The sequence below is a fragment of the Chelonia mydas genome, chromosome 2, assembly GCF_015237465.2.
Source record: "Chelonia mydas isolate rCheMyd1 chromosome 2, rCheMyd1.pri.v2, whole genome shotgun sequence".
NCBI classification, from domain to species: domain Eukaryota; kingdom Metazoa; phylum Chordata; order Testudines; family Cheloniidae; genus Chelonia; species Chelonia mydas.
In genome coordinates this window covers 227,743,840-227,764,484 of record NC_057850.1, presented here as the reverse complement: position 1 = coordinate 227,764,484, position 20,645 = coordinate 227,743,840, and the positions used below count along the sequence as shown (strand labels likewise).

General features: G+C 43.9%; 1 protein-coding gene across 1 annotated transcript in view; it reads left to right on the top strand.

The window, feature by feature from the left end:
* The window catches only part of ENKUR (enkurin, TRPC channel interacting protein), a 30,350-nt gene extending 27,442 nt beyond the window's left edge, over positions 1-2,908 (top strand). The window contains exon 6 of the mRNA XM_007058478.3: positions 85-2,908. Within this exon, the coding sequence (XP_007058540.2) occupies positions 85-258 (174 nt within the window). The 3' untranslated portion in view covers positions 259-2,908. The remainder of the gene's footprint in view (positions 1-84) is intronic.
* The last annotated feature ends 17,737 nt before the right edge of the window (positions 2,909-20,645 follow it).

Here is a 20,645-nt window from a genome sequence, read left to right as displayed (position 1 = left end):
AAATTGCTAAATACTTTATATAAATATAGCATTGCAACAAAATAAATTATTCTCATAAGTTTTCTTTTCATATAATGGATTTAGGGTCTGAAAAAGAATTGGGAAGAGGTACATCATGAGTTCCAGGGCCTTTCGGTAGACATAGACACCTTACCAAAGAAGATACGTAAAGAAAGGCTGGAAGCACAGATGAAACAACTGGAGCATGACATTAGTATAATTGAGAAGCACAAAATTATCTATATTGCAAATAAGTAAGAACTGCCTTGCAAAGAATTTTTTTTACCCTGAGAAGAAAATGTAGATGCCTAGAAGAAGGAAGTGAAACAAGTCCACCTTATTCAGAGAAAGAGAAATAGCTAATTTATACAAATATAATAGAATTTTAGTAAGTTCTTACATTTAAGGAATTTTTCATCTATATAATTCACATATTTTTTCAAATAAAATTCTATATTAGTTTAATTTTCAGTGAAGAAATATGTTTTATTTGTTATTAAAGTAAATCTCTTTTATCTAGTTTTCCTGTGAATGTTATATAAAAGACTGATAAAAGACATAGTTAAAAGATACAGATAAAAGACACCCTAACCTAGACAACATGTTGATCTTCTTGTAGCCCAGTGGGCTAGTTTGCCTTTGTTGTATTCACTACTACTGTAGCCTAGTGGGCTAGCTTGCCTTTATTATATTTACTGCTTTGCATTATATTCTGCTTTGCATTATATTCAGCAGTAATGCGAGAAACCTACAGGCCTATATCCTGTAAGACATTAGCTTCAGCAAGTTAGCATAAGGCTTGAGGCCTATGAACTTTGAACAGATAAACTTTGCACAGATAAACGGTCCAATGGAAAATCCAAATATTTGGGGAGCTGAAGATAGAGTTTAAGGGGAAGTTCTGACCACAGGTACATAATTCAACCACAGAAGTGTCCTGGCAATGAACTGACGTACATAACACGTACATGAGATACATCTAAGGCTAGCCTGCTTGCTTCCCTATATATCTTTTCTTATAAGTTTCTTATTTTCTTATAGGTTTGATTATTTGTTTTATTATAATAGGTTTACAGGTTTATATTACAGTATATTTTGACTGTAACACAAGGGGCCTGCAGGTTACATCCTGTATGTTGAACTAAGGCAAAGTTAGCATGCATATGTTTGGGATCTTTCACCTAGATAGATGGTGTTGAGCTAAAGCATAAGGTCCATGCATGGCTGTGACCTTTAACATATAGGTCAGACCATCCGCCCCCCAGTTGTGACAGGTAGAAAGCTGCTAATGTACTCTTTAGGTCCTGATTCTCATTTTATGCTAAAGTCACTAGTCTGGCAGTGAAAAGGGGCCTTAATGAGAGTGAAAATTATAATTCTACTCATTTTAAACCCTGGTCCTGTGTTAATTGGACACGGAAAACTGCCCTTGAAGTCTGCTATGGGAGTTCTGGGTGTGCAAGGAATGTAGGATTGGATCCAGTGACCTTGTTTTGAAGCAAATATGTTTATTAATGGAGGATATCATATACCTTGGAAGGTGCCAGCAGCTGTTCATTGTGTAATTTACATCTACTTTTTACATAATTACTAATACTGTATATTTTAACAGAGAGCATATGCTATGGCAATGACTCAATGAAGTGACACACTATTTCTGAAGTAAGTACACAGGCCTTTCTCAAAAAACCACAAACTTTATGGTTATTGTGGATGCTTCTAGTTTCCTGAGCGAAACAAAAGTAGTTTCCAATCTCCGGAGGGCTGTGGAGGAACTGCATTCCACCCCAACTGCCTGGAGCATTGGACTGAGCTGGGCCACAGATTTGGATTTGGGTCCCCCATTTGGCAGTACATTGGGCGGCCACTAGTCTGTTTGAGCAGCCATAATGATTTTATTTGTATAATCCACAATAGCACTTTTGCATACAGATTGTTGAGACTTGGAATATTCTCCTCTTGAGGAATGTGCATAGCTTCTGTAACCATACTGAGAGGATATAATCTTTCCATTCATTTAAATATATATTTTATGAGTATTATGAGAACTCCTGAGTGTAGATAAAATGTTATAATGAAAACCATTGAAATTACAGATACAAGGAAAACATTCTTATCCTTTAACTCTCTCCAGGAAGTTTGACAAAATACACTTAGAGAATCCAAAGAATGTAGCTCTATATCAATATGTGCAGGAACTGCCAATGATTGAAGCTGCAGTACACTTGAATCAGCTTTATCTGCACTGTCAGTGTAAGTAAAGCTACAAAGGCAAATCAACTTCAATTGTTGTCTCATTAGAATTGTTCCTTTATAAGTGAACAGAACAGAATAACAACAGTAGGAGAGAGGGCTGAGTTGTTTTTATAGGTCAATCTGTTCTCTGATCTGTATGGCAGATCTTGATTCCAATAATCTGTTTGACATGTATGGAATTCGCTAGAGAGCAGAGAGTCTGAATTGGGAGCTACTGTGCAGATCAATGAGCAGAATTTTGCTCTTTCCTTTCTTTTTTTTATAAATAACTATGTACAAATACTAATGTAGTAATAAAAATGTAGAACCTCAAACATTTCTAACAGCTCATTTCAACATCAGAGTACCTGCTGTGGTTCTCATTTGCAGAGAAATTAATATTCTTCAGTAGGAGCCTGCAACCTGACCCATCTTGGGTACCAGTATGATATTCCGACTATTGCCAAGAATGTTAAGAGAGGAAGTCCACTGAGAGTTGTGAAAAAGATCTTGAATTCTGTGTTGGTGGTGGGCTTTCCTGAATGACGTAAGGTTATTCAGCCGAGGAAAAGCCTTAAATATGAAATTCTAAACCCACTGAAGTCAACAGGAATCTTTCTATTGGCTTCAGTTATCTTTGAATGAAGCCTTAAAAGAGCAATGACAGGACAGTGAAAAAAAACACACCCCAAGAATGATAATTAAGAGCATGAAGCCTTCCTACAGGTGGCAACTCTAGTTAGAAGGAAAAGATGTATTTTTTTGTTTGATGCTACATTTGGCTTTTCCGATTAGCTTTGCCAACTGTGCCCCACTTATTGCACAGGATAATTGAATCTTGTGCTAGAATAAAATTCAGGCTTGAGAAACTAATTATGCACTTCTAGATGTGGAGCTAAAACTTCACAGGAATTGAATGTGCGCTGCAGGTGGAGCAGAGCTCATTTGTACAAGTGCTGCATCTGTTGGTCAGCTTTACAACTTGCTATAGCCTGGTATGGTACCACAGTAAAGAGTCTGAACCATATTCTATCATCAGTCTTTGTGAGACATCATTAAGCTCAATGGGATTTCTGTCCACAGAGTGAGAGCAGTATCACTCTTTTAAAACATTTTATTTACCTTTTAGAAAACATTACATCATGCTCAGGTATTGATAAACCGCTGACAAAACAGAAACCTGTACAAAATTAAAAATAAGGTCAAAATACACATAGTATAATTTTGTCAAACTGAAGTCCTGTGGCCTTCTCAGGTGGTGACTATCAATATTAAAATGAAAAAACCAGGAAAAAATTCACACTGCACTTATCTATAATGTTTCTTTGATAAATAAGAGAGATGCTGCTGCAAATTGAGACCATTTGCTCCTGAAAGTTATGCATAGCAAAACTGTACGCCTGTTTTTAAATACAACATGAAACAATGACAAATATCTAAGTTGCTGTCCTTCTAGAATGAAACTATTTATATCCTGGAAGTATGGAATCAGATATGGCATCATCGCAACAAGGGGAGTCCCCAGTAGTATGGGTCTGATGGAGATCTTTAGACCAGGAGCCCATGCAGAGGCACATACTCTCTGGGGGTATGTCTACACTGCATTGTAAACCAGGGTCTGTGGGAATTTGCGCCTGTGGGCTCAGTGTTTCCAAGGCTGCACTTGAGTATCCACACTGCATTTTAAACCTGAGTTTACAATTTATGGACCTCCATACTGCACTACACAGACCCAAGGCAGATCTTCTGCTTCTGGAGACATGTCCGATAGTGTCTAGTGCCCTCACCAGCTGTAGCTTCTCCAGGCCTTTGTTCAGAGTGTACTGTGGGAAAACTTGTCTGTCCATGCCACAGCACTTGAACAGAAGTTGTCTTAGCCCACAAACACATCCAGATGGGCCATTTCTGGGTCTGCATGCTCCCAGCAACTGGAGCCAGCAACATGGGTCCAGCACCAATAGAAAAATTTGTGCAGCTTGTGCTTTCAATCCTATTTCAGGAGTCAGGCAGAATATCCATGAGATGCTGGTGGACATTTTGGCAGCAGTTTTTTCTCCCATTGACTGCACCTTGTGGAGAGTGGTACAGCCCTAATATAACACACCAAAATGTAGATGGTGCGACCTAGTGGTTGGAACAGGAGTCTGGGTTAGTGGTCAGAGTAGAATATGGCAGCATGGCCAGGTGACAAGCCAGTGGTTGTAGTCAGGAGTTCTGAGGAAGGTCGGGACTAGGGCTGGAACAGGAGCAAGCACGGTTTGGAGCAAGGGCTAGTACAGGAAGCAGGTCTGGGGCTGCTGTGGGCATTGAACACGCTGAGCAGCCACAGCCTGCTACTGTTGCTACAAGGCTTAAATGGTGATCTGTTGCCCCTTCTGTCCAATCAGGGAGCACAGTCACTACATGAGGGTTTATTGAGAACAGACAGTCTCATTGGGTTGCTAGACAACTGTGCCCAGACCCAGGTGAGCTCTTGACACCTGGCAGCTGCGTCCTGTTGGTTGCCGGTTGCCATAACCACAGATTCCCCATATGTAGACCACCACTTTTGGAGCAGGGCCATGAGCACAGACTGGTGGGATCACATTGTCATGCAGACCTGGGGTGAGCAGCAGTGGCTCCAGAATTTTTGCATGAAGAAGCAGATACTCCTGGAGCTTTGTGAGCAACATGCCATGATTCTCTGGCGTCAGGCCACACACATGAGGGAAGTCATGCCAGTCTAGAAGCAGGTATCTATAACCATCTGGAAGCTGACTACCTCAGACTGTTACATATCTGTAGTTAACCAGTTTGATGTTGGCAAGACCACTGTTGGGGTTGTGGTAGTGGAGGTTTGAGAGGTGATCAGGACTGTGACATACCCAAAGGTGATGAGCATAAGCACACCCCTGAAGTAATTGCTGGTTTTGAGAGAAAGGGATTTTCAAACTGTACCAGGGCCATTGAAGGGACTCATATGACCATAGTTTGCCCACTGCATGGAACACATGAGTACATAAAATGAAAAGGGTACTACTCCTCCATTGTGCAGGCCCTGGTTGACCACAGAGCAAGTTCATGGACACTAACATGAGCTGTACTGACAAGTGCATGTTGCCAGATTTTCTAAAATCAGAAGATTACCTTCATGTACAAGTTGGAACATCATTCATAACAATGTCATTTGGTGGGAATAGAGTCACTGTCCGCACTGTAATTCTAGGGGACCCTGCTTACCTCCTTTTACCATGGCTTAGGAAACCACACCCTGGTTTCAGAGGACCTGGCCAAAGAAGGTACAGTGACACTCCATAGTTGTAGGAGAGGGGTGGAACAGGAGTTTGGCAGATGGAAATCCCAGTGGTGATGGTTACAGAATGTTTGGATGTCAGTGTGATCAGTGCTATTTGTATTATTTGTGCAGAGCACAGTAGGCAATATGGCTATGAGGAAAAAGGTGAGCCATTTCGCCAGAAATGAACTCAAGAGACCGCTTGACTTCTAGACTGGTACATACAGCCAGAAAGTGCACCTGTCATTACTGGGGCAGGATCCACATGCAAAACAGAAATCAACAATGCTTTGTGCAGCCACATTATGGGTGCACATGTTCTAGTGCACAGGTGGGCAAACTACAGCCCACAGGCCACATGCGGCCCATGGGACCGTCCTGCCCAGCTCCTAGCCTGGGAGGCTAGCTCCTGGCCCCTCCCCCACTGTTCCCCCTCCCACGCAGCCATGTGGCTGCGCAGGCAGTGGAGCTGCGAGCTCCTGCCGCTCTGAGCAGCATGGTAAGGGGGCGGCAGCAGTGGGGAAGTTGGATAGGAGGTCCCAGGGGGCAGTCAGGGGACAGGGAGCAGGGAGCGGTTGGATGGGGCGGAGGTTCTGGGGTGGTCAGTGAACAGTGGGGGTTGGATAGAGTGTGGGAGTCCCGGGGGGCCTGTCAGGGGGTGGGGCTGTGGATAGGGGTTGGGGCAGTCAGGGGACAGGGAGCCGGGGGGGGTTGGATAGGAGGTGGGATCTGGAGGGGGCGATCTGGGGCAGTGGGTCCCAGGAGGGGGCAGTCAGGGGACAAGGAGCAGGGCGGGTTGGATGGCTCAGGGGTTCTGAGGGGGACAGTCAGGGGGCGGGAAGTGGGAGGGGGTGAATGGGGGTGGGGGCCAGGCTGTTTGGGGGGCACAGCCTTCCCTACCCGGCCCTTCATACAGTTTCACACCCCAATGTGGTCCTCGGGTCAAAAAGTTTGCCCACCCCTATTCTAGTGGGTGAGGGGAAATGACATAATGTATGTGTACAGTAGTATGAATGAATAGGGAATGAAATAGTATTTGTAATTGTGCTGCAGTCATCTTGTGGGTGTAGGCCAGATCCAGATCCAGGCTTTTATGAATATGTATTATGCATTTTATATATTCAGGTCATGTACCTCATCATGCAGTTTGATTTACTGTGATGGCATGGGTGAAAACTTTTATGCAGTTTATAAAAACTGGCCATGTACTTAAACACACAACTTAATTGTGATTGATGTTTTGAAACTAATGGGGTTTTATGCATGTTATTTAAACTGGTCATGTACTCCAAGCACAGCTTATGGATTACTGTGATCAAATTCCTCTGAAGTAAATGTAATAAATCATGATAATGCTACCTTGTGTGCATATGGAATGCTTTATTTGTAAATCATCATGTAATTGAAATTCACCATGTTAAATATGTGATAGGCAGACCTGATGCCAGCAAAATTTACAATACAACAAACAAAAACAGTACAAAGCCCGTTGAACAGTGGATATGAGGAAATGCAGTGCACACTGGTGCAAAACACTCAAGCTCTGTTCAGTGCTACCCAATAACTATTTCAGGTGTTGACTGTCTCTGTTCTCCTTGGCTCTTTTAGTGCGTTTTGCACATGGGCTGCTGCTGGACTGACCTGGAGTGGAGGACTGCAGGGGAGAACGTTTAGCCATTCCAGCGACCGTTCCTTTCTTCTGCCATAGACCACCTCAGTACTGTCCAAAGAGTGCATGGGCTGGAGGACATGGTAACATGGAGGGGACTCAGTATGTGGGGCTGGAACAGGAGGAGCAGCTGGAGCTGGATCCTGCGTCTTGTTGCCATAAGCACAAGCATCCTCTCAAACAGTTCTTTATGCTGTGCTCTACCTTCCTCCCTCAACCTGAATCCCTGCTCCAGAACTGTGCTTTCAATCTCCCTTCACGCTATCCGGCCTCTCTCTCTTTCTTCTTCTCTTGCATCTTTCTCTTTGGTATTCCAGCTGCTGGTTGGTATTCTGCAAAATCTCACTTACTTTGTCATGGACCCACTTCCTCCTTGCCTGCTGCATCACAGTTCACAACCCAAGGCTAGTGGTTGCCTGTGTGTGCCCTCTAAAGGTGGAAGGACCTGCCAGGGCAAATGAAAATGCATTGTTGTCTGAGTGTGAGACAAGAATTACATTGCATCTGCTGCACAGGCAGGGGCTGGCACCGCTTTAAAGTCAAAAGATGCTACTCTTTATCATTGTCTTGTTTTTTTCACACACAAAAATTCTTACCTCAGCCAGTCCTGTGAGCCCTCCTCAGCTGCAGGACTTCAGACATCATGGTAAGATGCACTTTACGAGTCCAATTTAAATTATTTATAAATACCCACCATTTTCCACTAGAACTAGTTTTGTGGGGTGGGTTCCACTCATTATTCTTTACTACCTATGGTTTTACTATCCTTTTAGGCTGAGCAATAACTACAATATTACAGTCCCGGAGATTCCAGACTGGCAACATGACCTTCTCTTTCGAGCCACTGGAGGTCATCCATCTATGCTAAAGAACTTTTTAGGCATTTGGTGACTGACCAGCACATCTCTAAACAGAGGGAGCTCATGAGCTGCAGAGGTGACCTAATAAGTATGTTCTACCCTAAAATCTAACCATCTGCCTGGAATTTCTACTCCATGAGAAGTATGCAAGCCTAACCAGTCAGGAGTGGGTTAAAATCTGTGGAGAAAATCAATAAGATGCTGCTTTAGGCTGGAGACATATTTAAGCCTTCTTGAAAGCACCCTGCATTCATTCACATCCATGGACTACATACAGCCCCCTTGGAACAGTTTGGATTCATACTATGGAACCCATGGATTACCTACACCCCCATCCCAGTACAGTTAAGAATACCCAGACAGGCAGGTTGGGACAATACAGCATGGCCAGTCCCTACAGTGTGGCATACTAGCAGTGAAGGCAATGTAAAGCTCTTAAATTGGTTGCCCCCAACTTATTTTGATAATAATCGTAGTGTTTTGGGTAAAAATTTCATGATAACTGTTTAACTTTTGTTTTAAGTTCCCAAGATCTGTGGTAATTATTGGGGTCACTCTGTACCCCAAATCCCTAGGGTTCCAGTAGCATGCTGAAGTCTTTTGGAAAATTTGAGACAGAATGTTTCAGCCATTTCTGCAAACGAGGCTAGGAAAAAATATTTTGGTTTGCCCATGTTAAAAAATTCTTGATACCTTTTCTTTGACCAGGTCTAGTATCCCCATGCTTTGGAGCAGGGACATGAAATTTGGCAAGGAGGTGGCCTTTGTGTCAGTGATATGCCTTTTGCAGTTTCTGTGAAGAATCTGTCCAAATATGACCAAGTTATAAACCTTTAAAAAAATCGCAGTTCACACATACTCAGAGACTTACTAGAACGTACCAGATAAAACTCTGAAAACTCTGTCCTCTCTGAGTACACTCGAGCCTCTCACAGCTCCGAGTGCTGACCAGATGGTGCATGCTCCAGCCCAAGGATCAGAAGGATTTTCCTTATAACTGCTGTTCTCAGTTGCTCTGGGCTGGGGTGAGGCTGAGTATGGAGACTGAGAATCTTTCTCCTGTGCTCTGAATAACGCCTCTAGGCAGCATGGAAGAGGAAGTCAGCTGATTCAAATTCAGAGGGGACAAAAGCCAGAACACGGGGAGGGAAAGGAATAGATTAGGAGAAGGAGTGTGGTGAGTCTGGGACTGAAGGGGATGGGGAGAAACTGTGACTGAAAGTTGGTGGTAGAGTCTGGGACTGGGATCCAGGAGGTGAGAGGGGAGGCTGGGAAAGGAGACTAGGACTGGGAGCTGTGGGGAGGGAAGACTGGGACTGGTTGAGATAGGAGGTGGGGAGTGTAGGTTGAGACTGGGAGCCAGGGAGGGAAATGGTGGGAAGACTGAAGACAGCTGGCTGGGCAGGGAACACTGAGATTGGATGAGAAGCTGCAGGGGATGAGGAGAACATGGCCTAGCTGAACAAAAAGCAATAAGGGAACAACTGAGGGTTGAGGGGAGACGGATATTAGAGGTGGATCCTGGAGTGTTAGAAACCGGTGATCTTGCCCGGCCATCACAGCTGGACTGAGGTCTGCTCACCAGGGATGGGAGTCACCAGGCTGGAGTTGGAGGAATTGCAAGGCCAGGTCCCATAAACAAGAGTCAGGATCAGAGTCAGGCCAGGGTCAGAGACTAGAGATCAGAAGCAGATTGGGATCAAGAGGCAGGAATCAGGGTCAGAGTCAGGCCACAGTCAGAGATCGGAAATCAGAGGTAATACCGGGTTAGAATCAAGCAACAGGAATCTAGGTCAGAGTCAGGCTGGAGTCAGAGATCAGGAGACGAGGCAAAGTCTGGCATTGCAGCAGACTGAGGTCTGTGTGATTGCCCAGGCAACCCCTAGGGTTAAGTAGGGTTACTTGGTCAATCAGAGGATGGCAAGGTACTGTCACTCTGGGTCTCCTGGGCAGTACTTCCTGCAGTGCGTACTCAGTGCTCCCTGGATATGCCTCTGCATGGCTTCCTGGTGGCACTGTGGGAAAATCAGCTTCCCCAGGATCTGCAACCCAGGCTCTGGTCCCTGGGTCCTTATGTAGAGAGGGAGACTAGGCATGGGAAACTTGGAGGAAGGCAGCTACAGAGCAGATGAAGAGCAAGAATGGGAGAACTGAGGCTGGCAAGGAGACTGGGAATGTGGGATATGAGGGAGGAACTGGGTAAGGAGACTGGGTGTGGGCAAAGGGAGAGACTGTGAGTCAAGGGGAGATTGGGACTTGGACAGCGAGCCCAGAGGGGGAGAGTGGGACTGAGATGAGAAGGCTGAGCAGTGGAGATTGGAACCAGGTAGTCAAGGAGAAAAGCACTAGGACAGGGCTGTGAAAGGGACAGGTTGGAGGGGACAAGGCTGAAGGAGTCAAGCTTCGGGGGAAGCAGGCAGGAGAGTTTCTGCCCACTAGAGCACACTCCCTTCTGGAGCTTGGAAGATTCCTGAGTCTTACCATTCCCCTGCTGTCAGCAATAGCTATGAAACACCGTGGCAAAGTGTGGGGCTCATCCCCCTCTAGAGTCGGTCCATATACAGGATGACACCCTACTATTGCTATCAGTTACTCAGCTCAGTAGCAGAGGTCTGTGCAGTAGATCTAAAAGTTCCAACTCTGATGATGAACAATGTGGGTATCAATATGCACAGACAACTTTAATTCGGACATTTCCAACTTTTGAATACCTGACTTTGCAATCTCAATAATGTTCTTTTACCATAGTTTTTGTGTGTAATAAAAAACGTAACAGAAAACATAGGAAAGACAGAGGTATCTACTGGTTAGAGCAGGAAACTTGGAATCAGGAAACTTGGGTTCTACTATTGGTTATAACACTAGTTCACTGTGAGACCTTGGAAAGTCAAATAGCCTCTGGGTCGCTATCAACTCCTTTGAAAAATGGGTATAGTAACAATAATACGGCACAACCTTTGTAAACCACTTTGGGGTTCTCAGATGAAAGGGAGAGGCAGTGTAGAGTATTCTTATTTATAAATAAGGCTGCGATTTAGTCACAGAGGTCATGGAAGTAACAGAATCCGTGACTTCCAAAGAACTCCATGACTTTAGCCAGCACTGGCTGGGAGCTGCAGGGTCCCCTGCCACTTGCGGAGGCAGGGAGCTGCGGGGGAGTCCCGCAGCTCCCTGCTGCCACTCCCAGCCACCATGGGCAGCAGGGGGGATCTGCCACAGGTGGCAGGGGGAGCCGGCAGCAGGGGGGACCTGGTGGCAAGGGGGGATCCCCACTGCTCCTGGCCGCCGCGGGCAGCAAAGGGACCCTGGCAGCTCCCAACAGCAAAGGGACCCTGGCAGCTCCCACGGTAGGCAGGAGGGACCCCCACAGCTTTGAGCCGCCAGTGGAGGGGGACTCTCGAGCTGCCAGCCCCTCCCACTCCCCACAGCTGCCCAGGCTACCCATTTTGTCATGGGTATTTTTAGTAAAAGTCAAGAACCGGTCACAGGCTTCCGTGAATTTGAAATCTCATTATTGCCTGTGACCTATCCGTGGCTTTTACTAAAAATATCCATGACAAAAACTTAGCCTTATTTATAAATTAGGGAGAACAGTGTATAAAAAGTGTAAATAGTTCTGTCATAAAATTGCACAGGACTAACTTTTATATTTTGTAATGTTACCAATGAATATCTATTTTCTAGCACCTGACTAGAAATAGGATGGACTTGAAAAATACAGTTTCCAAGCATTTGGAAATACAATTTATTAAATAATACTCCTTGTCTGCATTATATTACTAATTTTGGTTTCAGACCTACTAATATCTTCTGAATGGCAATAGCTAATGGGAAATGCTGTACATACCACACACATACGAGGTATTTTCTTTAGTAAGTTACTTTTGTTACTGAAACATTGGTGCTTGTTTTCTTTTTGTCATAAATGTAATTGTACAATGGAAATAAAATATGCAAAATTAATTGGCACTTGAAAATGCCTCAGCTTTTGTACTTTATTCATATTCAGCCACATGAGTTATTTCTCTTAAAATATATTCAGCGTTATTTTCTCAGTAGCTTGATATGTGCATCTTTGCAAGGGATTATGCTCTGTAAGTCATTATACTAATAACAGTACACTCTGGAAAGTCATAATCATTTTTACCATATTTTCTATTTTATCTGTTTTATGCCACTGACTAATACAACCCTCCCTCATTTGAGTAACCCCTACTCATGTGAGTAGTTCCTTTGACGTCAGTGGGATTACTCACATGAACAATAACTTCTCACATGAGTAAGAGGTTGTAGGAGTGGGTCCCCATCTTCCATTATCTGGGTTTCTTGCCATTTATGTTCATAGTGAAACCTTTTCCCAGTGGACACTATACTTGTGTGACAGGATAAGGTCACTCACTTTGTCCCTGTTCAAGATTTTCCTATTTTGCAGCAAGGCTAGTCGCTTGGGGACCACATTCAACACAATCAGATGCCAAGTCAAGCTATGCAAACCTTGTGATAAGCTTTAGTTTACTGGCTCTGTGGCAGATCACCATACCTGGTGGAAAAACCGGCCCACTAAAAAATTCTGCAACAAAAAACCATGTTCATGACTGCAAGTTGTGGAGCTGCCCAACTCCAATAACTGCCAACATCCAAGACTGTCCATCCCACCACCTAATGGTGTGCAGCTCACTAATGTTGTTGAGTCACTCTAGCCCAGTGGTTTCCAACATGTGGTCGTGGACCCCTGGGGGTTCCGCAGACTGTGTCTAAGGCGTCCACAAAAGGTTGTCAATACCATAGAACAATGGTTTTCAACCTGTGGTCCATGAACCCCTGGGGGTGCACAGACTATGTCTAAGATTTCCAAAGGGGTTCATACCTGCATTTGAATGTTTTGGGGGTCTGCAAATGAAAAAAGTTTGAAAAAACCACTGCTCTAGCCTATCATTTGAATCACTTCATTACAGGGTCTTGGGTGAAGGCGATGAAAACTTGTGGGTCAGATTTAAAAAACAATTAGCTGGAAGAGAGAGGGGGGCTTCTGCTCGCACTGCCTTCTTATCAGCAAAGTGCAGTATGTGGCCTCCATTGCCTCGATCACTGTGGTGTTGTGTTGGGGTGCTCCCTCCTACTGCTAATCACTTTTTTGGAGAGTATTGTCTTTGAGACAAATCATCTCTTTCACAGTGACCTATGTGAAATTGTTAGACCAGGAGAGCCTATTAACTTTGGGCCATGCTCCCTTTAGAAATTCTTACTTCACTGACTGATACTGTCAGGAGAAAACAGCCAAGATTTTCAGAAGTGTCTAGTGATCTGGGGTGCTTAACTGGAGACATGTTAAAGCAGGGGTTTTCAAACTGGGGATCGGGACCCCTCAGGGGGTCACAAGATTATTACCTGTGGGGTCGTGAGCTGTCAGCCTCCACCCCAAACCCCGCTTTGCCTCCAGCATTTAAAATGGTGTTAAATATATAAGAAAGTGTTTTTTATTTATAAGGGGGTTGCAGTCAGAGACTTGCTATGTGAAAGGGGTCACAAGTACAAAAGTTTGAGAACCACTGAATTAAAGGGAACAAATTTTTGGAAAATGCTGATCACCTGACTGCTGAAGATCAACCACCTTTAAACTGTTTCAGACCTGGGCACTCAAAATCACTCGTGACCCTTGAAAATCTGGGCATCTGTGAAGGAGATGTCTGTGGCAATTCTAATCTCTGCAGCAGTTGAATTTCAGGAGGTGGCCACCACAAAAATTTAATATAATTAGATTGGACCTTTTAAAGGAGGATACATTGGGCCCGATTCTGCCCTCCAAGACACTTGTATAACCTCACTGCTTGGAAAGGCAAGCATACCCAGGCTGTAGCATGAAGAGCTGAACTGCAGTCTGGCATAAAATGAACCCTTATGCTGCTAGTCACATGCTTCTTTAAATGCTTCAGATTCTTATACTTTGGAGATTTTGCAGTTACAGAGTCTGTTTTGGAAAAAAAAACAAAAAAAGTCAAATTAATAAAATAATCTGTAAAAATCTCTAGCAGTTACATTCAATACATAAGGTCTGACCCATAACCTATTGACAATTTCCTGATTCTGTTTTTCATGGCCATACATGATTAATTTGTCATGGGATTTGGCAGGAACAGCTTTTTATGGAAATAATGCTTCATCATTCAGATTTAAATATTTTTCTCAAAAGCGGAGAAAAAAATTATTCACATAATATTGTTATCGGAAATAAATGCAAACAAAATAGACTTCCTTTATTATAACACAAACTTTACATTTCAGCTAAAAGAACATTATATTAATAACATACAAACATGGATAGCAAAGCAATATCTTCAGGAGCCAGGGACCTGCCAAGTAAGGCTGTCAGTCATTCTAACCTAGCACAGTGAAATTAATAAAAAAAATAAGTTAGCTTTGTATTAAAGATGCTTATCTTGGACCACATAAGTCCAAGATGAAAGTTTTGCCAAGCAGTCTATAATATTCCGATTTAAAGGTCATACAAAAATTTGTTGACATCTTGAATGTCAGATTTCAACCTTCTATTGCAGTAGCTGTGCCATTGTATGATATAGGGCTGGACTGTGCAGACTTTAACCAGGTTGGTGATCACTGATACACACACAAGTAGCTCCATTGACTTCAGTTGACTTGCTCTTGGAGTTAGTGCTCATCGGTGAGAGTAAAGATTATACATAGCTGCTAAGTGTTACAAGTCTCACTTGTAGATTTCAGATGTAGTAGTTTTGCTGAAGTCTGGGGTTGAACAAGGTGTCAGGATTCCTCATCATAGGCTGCAGAGCCACTCTATATCTGATATCCTGCAGTAGCCACACTAACAGCTGCATCCTCCCTTCTGTAAGTGGTAGGAGGTTGTCCAGACCATCTGCCTAGTTGGACAGCTCTGCTCAACACCCCTCTGTGCTGCTAGATGCAGTAAAACTTTTTGGAGCTCTGCTCAATGGTCTGCAGCGTGTGTCTAATCCTCTACCACAGTGGGACATTGGTTTTGATGCATTCAAGGTCTTCAGCAACGACTTCTGTGGGTGCAGGATTTGCTGCATAATTAATATAAAATGTTATCCCTATAATAGTTCAGAATTCTGTGGTATATGGCAGCTAGAAAATCTGAAACCATATCTAAAATTACTGAGTTGATTATGCTGATATAGCCTGAAATACTGAACCTAGTACAGTACTTATTATTTTACATCTTATTTTTTATACATTAACTATATCTTATTTTTTATTGTATTCAGTGATTATTTTGTATGAAACTGCCAAACTAAATGTCTTGTTCAACAACAATAATGGGATTTACCTGCTTTTCCGTGGCCAGGAACTACATGATGTTTTATAAACAGTAAGATTACTTTCTGTGCTGATGCCCCCAGTAAATTAAGAACAGAGTTTCAGCTTTGGCCCTGAATTTCAAGGCTTTTGCCAATTTAAGCCACACACTTGACATACTCTGGATTTTCCTGCTTTCTTTATTTTTAATGCTTATTTAAAATCCACAAAGATAAAACATAACCTTTATTCATGTTACATATTGAAATGGATTTTTAAATATTGTAATACATACTATTGTCTTTAATGCATAGACTCAAAGGTTACAACCTGCTTAAAATAAGAGGTTTTAATGGAAATGCAGAAGTTAATATATTGTGTAACTATTTTTGCCTCATACTTTTATTACTGAAACTCCTCCTCAACCTTCTATCTTTCTTTTTTGCCTTGAGTTATGGCTATGAATAGATGGATGCTGTATGCATTGCTTTATGACCTTCATTAATAGGGCAGGAGGGGGAAATGACATTTAACTCAAATTAAACAGTTTGTTCTGTGAGGATCCATGAAAGAATTCTTTTCATAAGGGCCCCTCTTACAATACTAGCTGTATTCTTTGGTTATGACTCTGCTTTGTATTTTGTTTCCTAGTATGTATATTTTTCCAACTACTTCTTGTGGTTTTGGCTATGTATCGAGATCTTCTTTTTGTATGAGTTCACTGTTGTACTCTCTTCTCTTTATTCCCTTTGATCATATCCCAGGATTGTGAATCTACTGGCAGTGTTTATTCTTTTCCTCCTCTTTCTAGCTTGTAAACAGAAGGTAAACAGAGAAAGAAGACTAGGAAAGAATCTCTGGAATTCCTGAAGATTTTCCAGAGTTAAAGCTAACCATCAACAATCATGCTTTGGCTTTTATTATAAAAGGTATTGATGACTTACAATAAGATCATTGTACTTTAGCTGACAAATTAATTAAAGGTCATTATAAATTTTCCTTTCAACATATGCCTAACCATAATATAGAAAATCTTTGGCAGCTTTCAGTTCCTTACAGAAAAAGTGCATCAAAAACACAGGGCCAAATTCACTCTTGTTATTATTCTGTTGGCTTCTGTGGGCTCACACATGGGTGAATTTGTACCACTGAGTTTGTACACAGGCTAAACAAAATGTATTTATTACATAATATAAAACGTAAGTAAAATATATTGCCATAAATAAACTGAAATGGAAAAAAATGTGATAGCCTAGACTGGTTATCCCTGGAGATAGCGCTACTCTTTAAGCTGTACTCCAATTATGCTTAGCCATGACTCACTAGTTTTCTATTTCCATTACTCTTATTTTCTGGCATTGGTGGTACTTGACACAATTCAATACATTTCTGAAATGAACCCTGTTTGTAAAATTGTCCTGGGAAACAACACTGAGGGGAAGACTGACAGAACATTGCCAGTTACCAGATCTTAAAGGAAAGAACAAACACTTCTTGCTTACATTTGTCTGTGTAGTGGTACTAGGCATTTATTTTTTATTCTCTTTTTCATGGTAATCTCGAGAGCCCTGCAAATCCACAGATATCTGCATCCATGGATGTGGATACCTGCGGACCATTTTTGCCAATCACAGATCAGATGTAGATACAAATTCTGTATCTGCGCAGGGCTCTACTAGTCTCTTCCAGCTGTATTAACCTTCTATCTTTGATTTACTGTAGCTAGAGAAAGGATGATCTCTTGTGCTGCTCTATGCCAGAAGTGGATCTTGTAGTGATAGTGTAAAGCAGGAAGGACTAAATTAAAAGGATAAAAAAATTCCTTTGAATTGCCACATGGTCCAAACAAGCTGAAGAAAAGATTCATATGGTTCCAGAGACCAGCAGATATATATCAATGGCAATATTTAATTGCAATCACAGGTGTAATTCAGCAAGCTTTGAATTTGAAAAGCCCAGTTCTGTGACAGAGAAAGCATGGGAGCCATGACATGGACACAATTAAACATAAAAAGAAAAGGAGTACTTGTGGCACCTTAGAGACTAACCAATTTATTTGAGCATGAGCTTTCGTGAGCTACAGCTCACTTCATCGGATGCTCATGCTCAAATAAATTGGTTAGTCTCTAAGGCGCCACAAGTACTCCTTTTCTTTTTGCGAATACAGACTAACACGGCTGTTACTCTGAAACCAACAATTAAACATGAGCATATTAGATTTAAGGAGGATGACTGAGGCTCTCTGACTAATGACTTCTCACACGCTTCTGGTCTATAAGAACTGAAAACCATATAAGTGCCTATGGATTTGGATCAGTGATTTGATTCAAAAATTTAAATTAAACAGATTTTTTCTTAGATTAAGATTTATTAACTTTCTTCCTGATTATTTGCAGGAGACACTGACAGGAAAATGAGAATCCAGAGATCTGATGGCTTTTTATACATCTCTAATTATTAAGAAATATATTAAAGTACATATGTTTAAGAGATGGGCACTTGCTTGATAATGATAGTGTGTCTGTGTTTTTTAAGTGACTTTAGTCTTGTGAAAGGTGGTAAATTGACAGCTAGCCTTGTAAATCCAGAACAAACACAGCATAAATAGCAGCAGTACAAACTTCCCTAAACCCTAAACTGGAGGGACCACTTCCAAGGATGAAAAAACCCCAGTTCTGCTTCCACGCTCTTTCAACTGTTGACATCACTGCTCTTTCAGCCTACTACGGTGCCACTTGTGGTGATGTTTTTTTATGTAGATATTTATCCATTAAATGGATGAAGACTACACATTTATTTCACACAAACCACCAAAAAAACACCAAATGGTAACTTTTAGTCACTATACAATTGGACCTTAAGCAGAGACCTTCATCGTGAAAAATCTTCATTGATATCAGCCCCATAGGCCAGCCCCTCCCTCATTTTTTGATAGTGTTCTCTGTTGAATGTCTTATGTTTATTTTCATTACTTGCTACTTTTTAAAAGTAGTGAACCAGATTAAAAATGCCTTTCTAGTCTGCCATTGGGGATCAGTTGTCAGGCCCATACCTTGCTATGGACCAATCTGTTATCACATACTTACATACCAATTCTTTTTCAACTAACCTACTAGGACTTGTAAAATTCTACTAGCCACACATTTATAAAATAAGTAATAGAGCAAGTCATAGCTTGAAAAACCCACTTGACTCATCGCTCTGGGCCATTAGAAATTTTACCCAGAAGATTGAGTGGAGTGGGGCGGTCTCTTCCTCCGGATGGCAGGGTGGAAAAAGGGTAGAGCAGCTCAAAGTTCATTCTCTCTTAACAGGAAAATTAGAGGTAGACAATGATCAAAGTGGCCCAAGAGGAGGATGCTCCTTTCCAGGAGAAGGGAAAGGCTGAAAGCAGAGCAGTTGTAGCTGTTACAGTTTTCACAGGATCAGAAGAGGGAAGGCAGGGAACAGAATGGCTCCCGAACTGCTGCCGCCTTAACAGAAGGAGAGGAAGAGTGAGGAAGGAAGACCCTAGGTGGAGAGAAGGAGCTGGGAGGCCAATGTCATTTTCAACACACCTGGATGGAGTAGAGGCAGAAGCAGCACAGGAGCTCTTCAGAGATGGAAGGCAGCATTAATTGATTAATGACTGCAACCACTTGCTATCTGGCCTCCCTGACACCCAAGTTGCCCCCGAGTCTAAACAAAAAGCTACTGCTAATATTATGCTGCTCATCTGTCATTCTGACCATGTCACTCCATTTCATCCAGTGACTTCCCTTCCTCCACTACATCAAATCCAAGCTTTCTCCACAACTCTGTCCTTATCTGTCTCTTTTAAGTTGCCCCATCCTGTTCACTCTGCTGATGATGCCAGGTTTGACACATCATTTACTTGCTTCCAGTGATGAGCTGCCAAAATCTTAACAATCGGTTCCCTCCTCACCCCATGAGGAGGTTGTAGCCCGTCCCTGCCCCCCGGATCCCTGCCCCATCCACCCCCTCCCCTCACTGCCCCCGGAACCGGGCAGGAGGGTCTCGAGGGCCACCGTAGTGGGTGCCCACTCCTAACAGCCAGAGGGATCTGCCAGGGGGCAAGGTGGGGAGTCCTGGCAGTGCTTACCTGGGGTGGCTCCCAGGAAGCATCCAGCAGGTCCCTCTGGCTCCTAGGGGTGGGGTAGCGAAGCTGGGGGGGAGAAGGGGGAGTGGCCGCTCTCCCCACTGATCACATCAAAAGTGGCGCCTTAGGCGCCGACTCCATGGGTGCTCCGGGGCTGGAGCCCCCACAGGGAGAATTTGGTGGGTGCAGAGCACCCACCGGCAGTTTCCCGCCCCACACCCAGCCCCAGCTCACCTCCGCTCTGCCTCCGCCTCCACCCCTGAACGCACCACTCCGCTCTGCTTTTCCGCCCTCCCCGCTTCCCGCAAATCAGCTGTTTGTGCGGGAAGCCTGGAAGGGCTGAGAAACAAGTGGCGGCTTCGTGCTCAGGCCCAGGGAGGCGGAGGTGAGCTGGGGCGGGGAGTGCTTCCCCTGTGCGCCCCCTGGGTTACTCCTCCTCGCGCCTCCCCACCCCAGCTCATCTCCGCTCCGCTTCCTTGGGCCTGAGCACGAAGTCGCCGCTTGCTTCTCAGCCCTCCCCGGCTTCCCACGCAAACAGCTGATTTGCAGGAAGCCGGGGGGTGGGGGGGGGGTGGAGAAGCAGAGTGAGGTGGAGCGTAACTCAGAGGTGGAGCGGAGGTGAGCTGAGGACGGGGACGGGGCAGGGAGCTGCTGGTGGGTGCTCTGCACCCACCAAATTTTCCCCGTGGGTGCTCCAGCCCTGGAGCACCCACGGAGTCGGCGCCTAAGGCGCCACTTTTGGCCAGTTGTTAAATTTAGAAGCCTTTTTAGAACCACTTCCACCATGACATCCACCTTGCGATGTGACCTGTTTGATGTCCCTGTGATGGTTCTCAGAGTACCCAGGACTGAGAGGCACCTTGTTACCCCCTAACTCCAGTGTGAGGGACTCTTTCCTGTGATAATTGGGTGTTAGTTCCCTAACACCACCAGTCTTTGAGCCACTCAAGCAGGGATGAAAGTAACACAGAAGACTTACCAGTATAGCGGCCTGGCTCTGGGCCCCTGGAAGGGGCGGGTCATCAGGCAGAAAGGGCGGGGCTGGGGGGGGTCAGCCTCCACCAGCCAGACCATCCGCACTGCCTGGTCCACGCCACCCGGGGCTCTGGTGGCGATTTAAAAGAGCCCAGGGCTCCGGACACTGCTGCGGTAGCGGCAGCAGTCCCTGGGAGCCCTGGGCCCTTTTAAATTTCTGGGACCCGGGGCGGCTGCCCC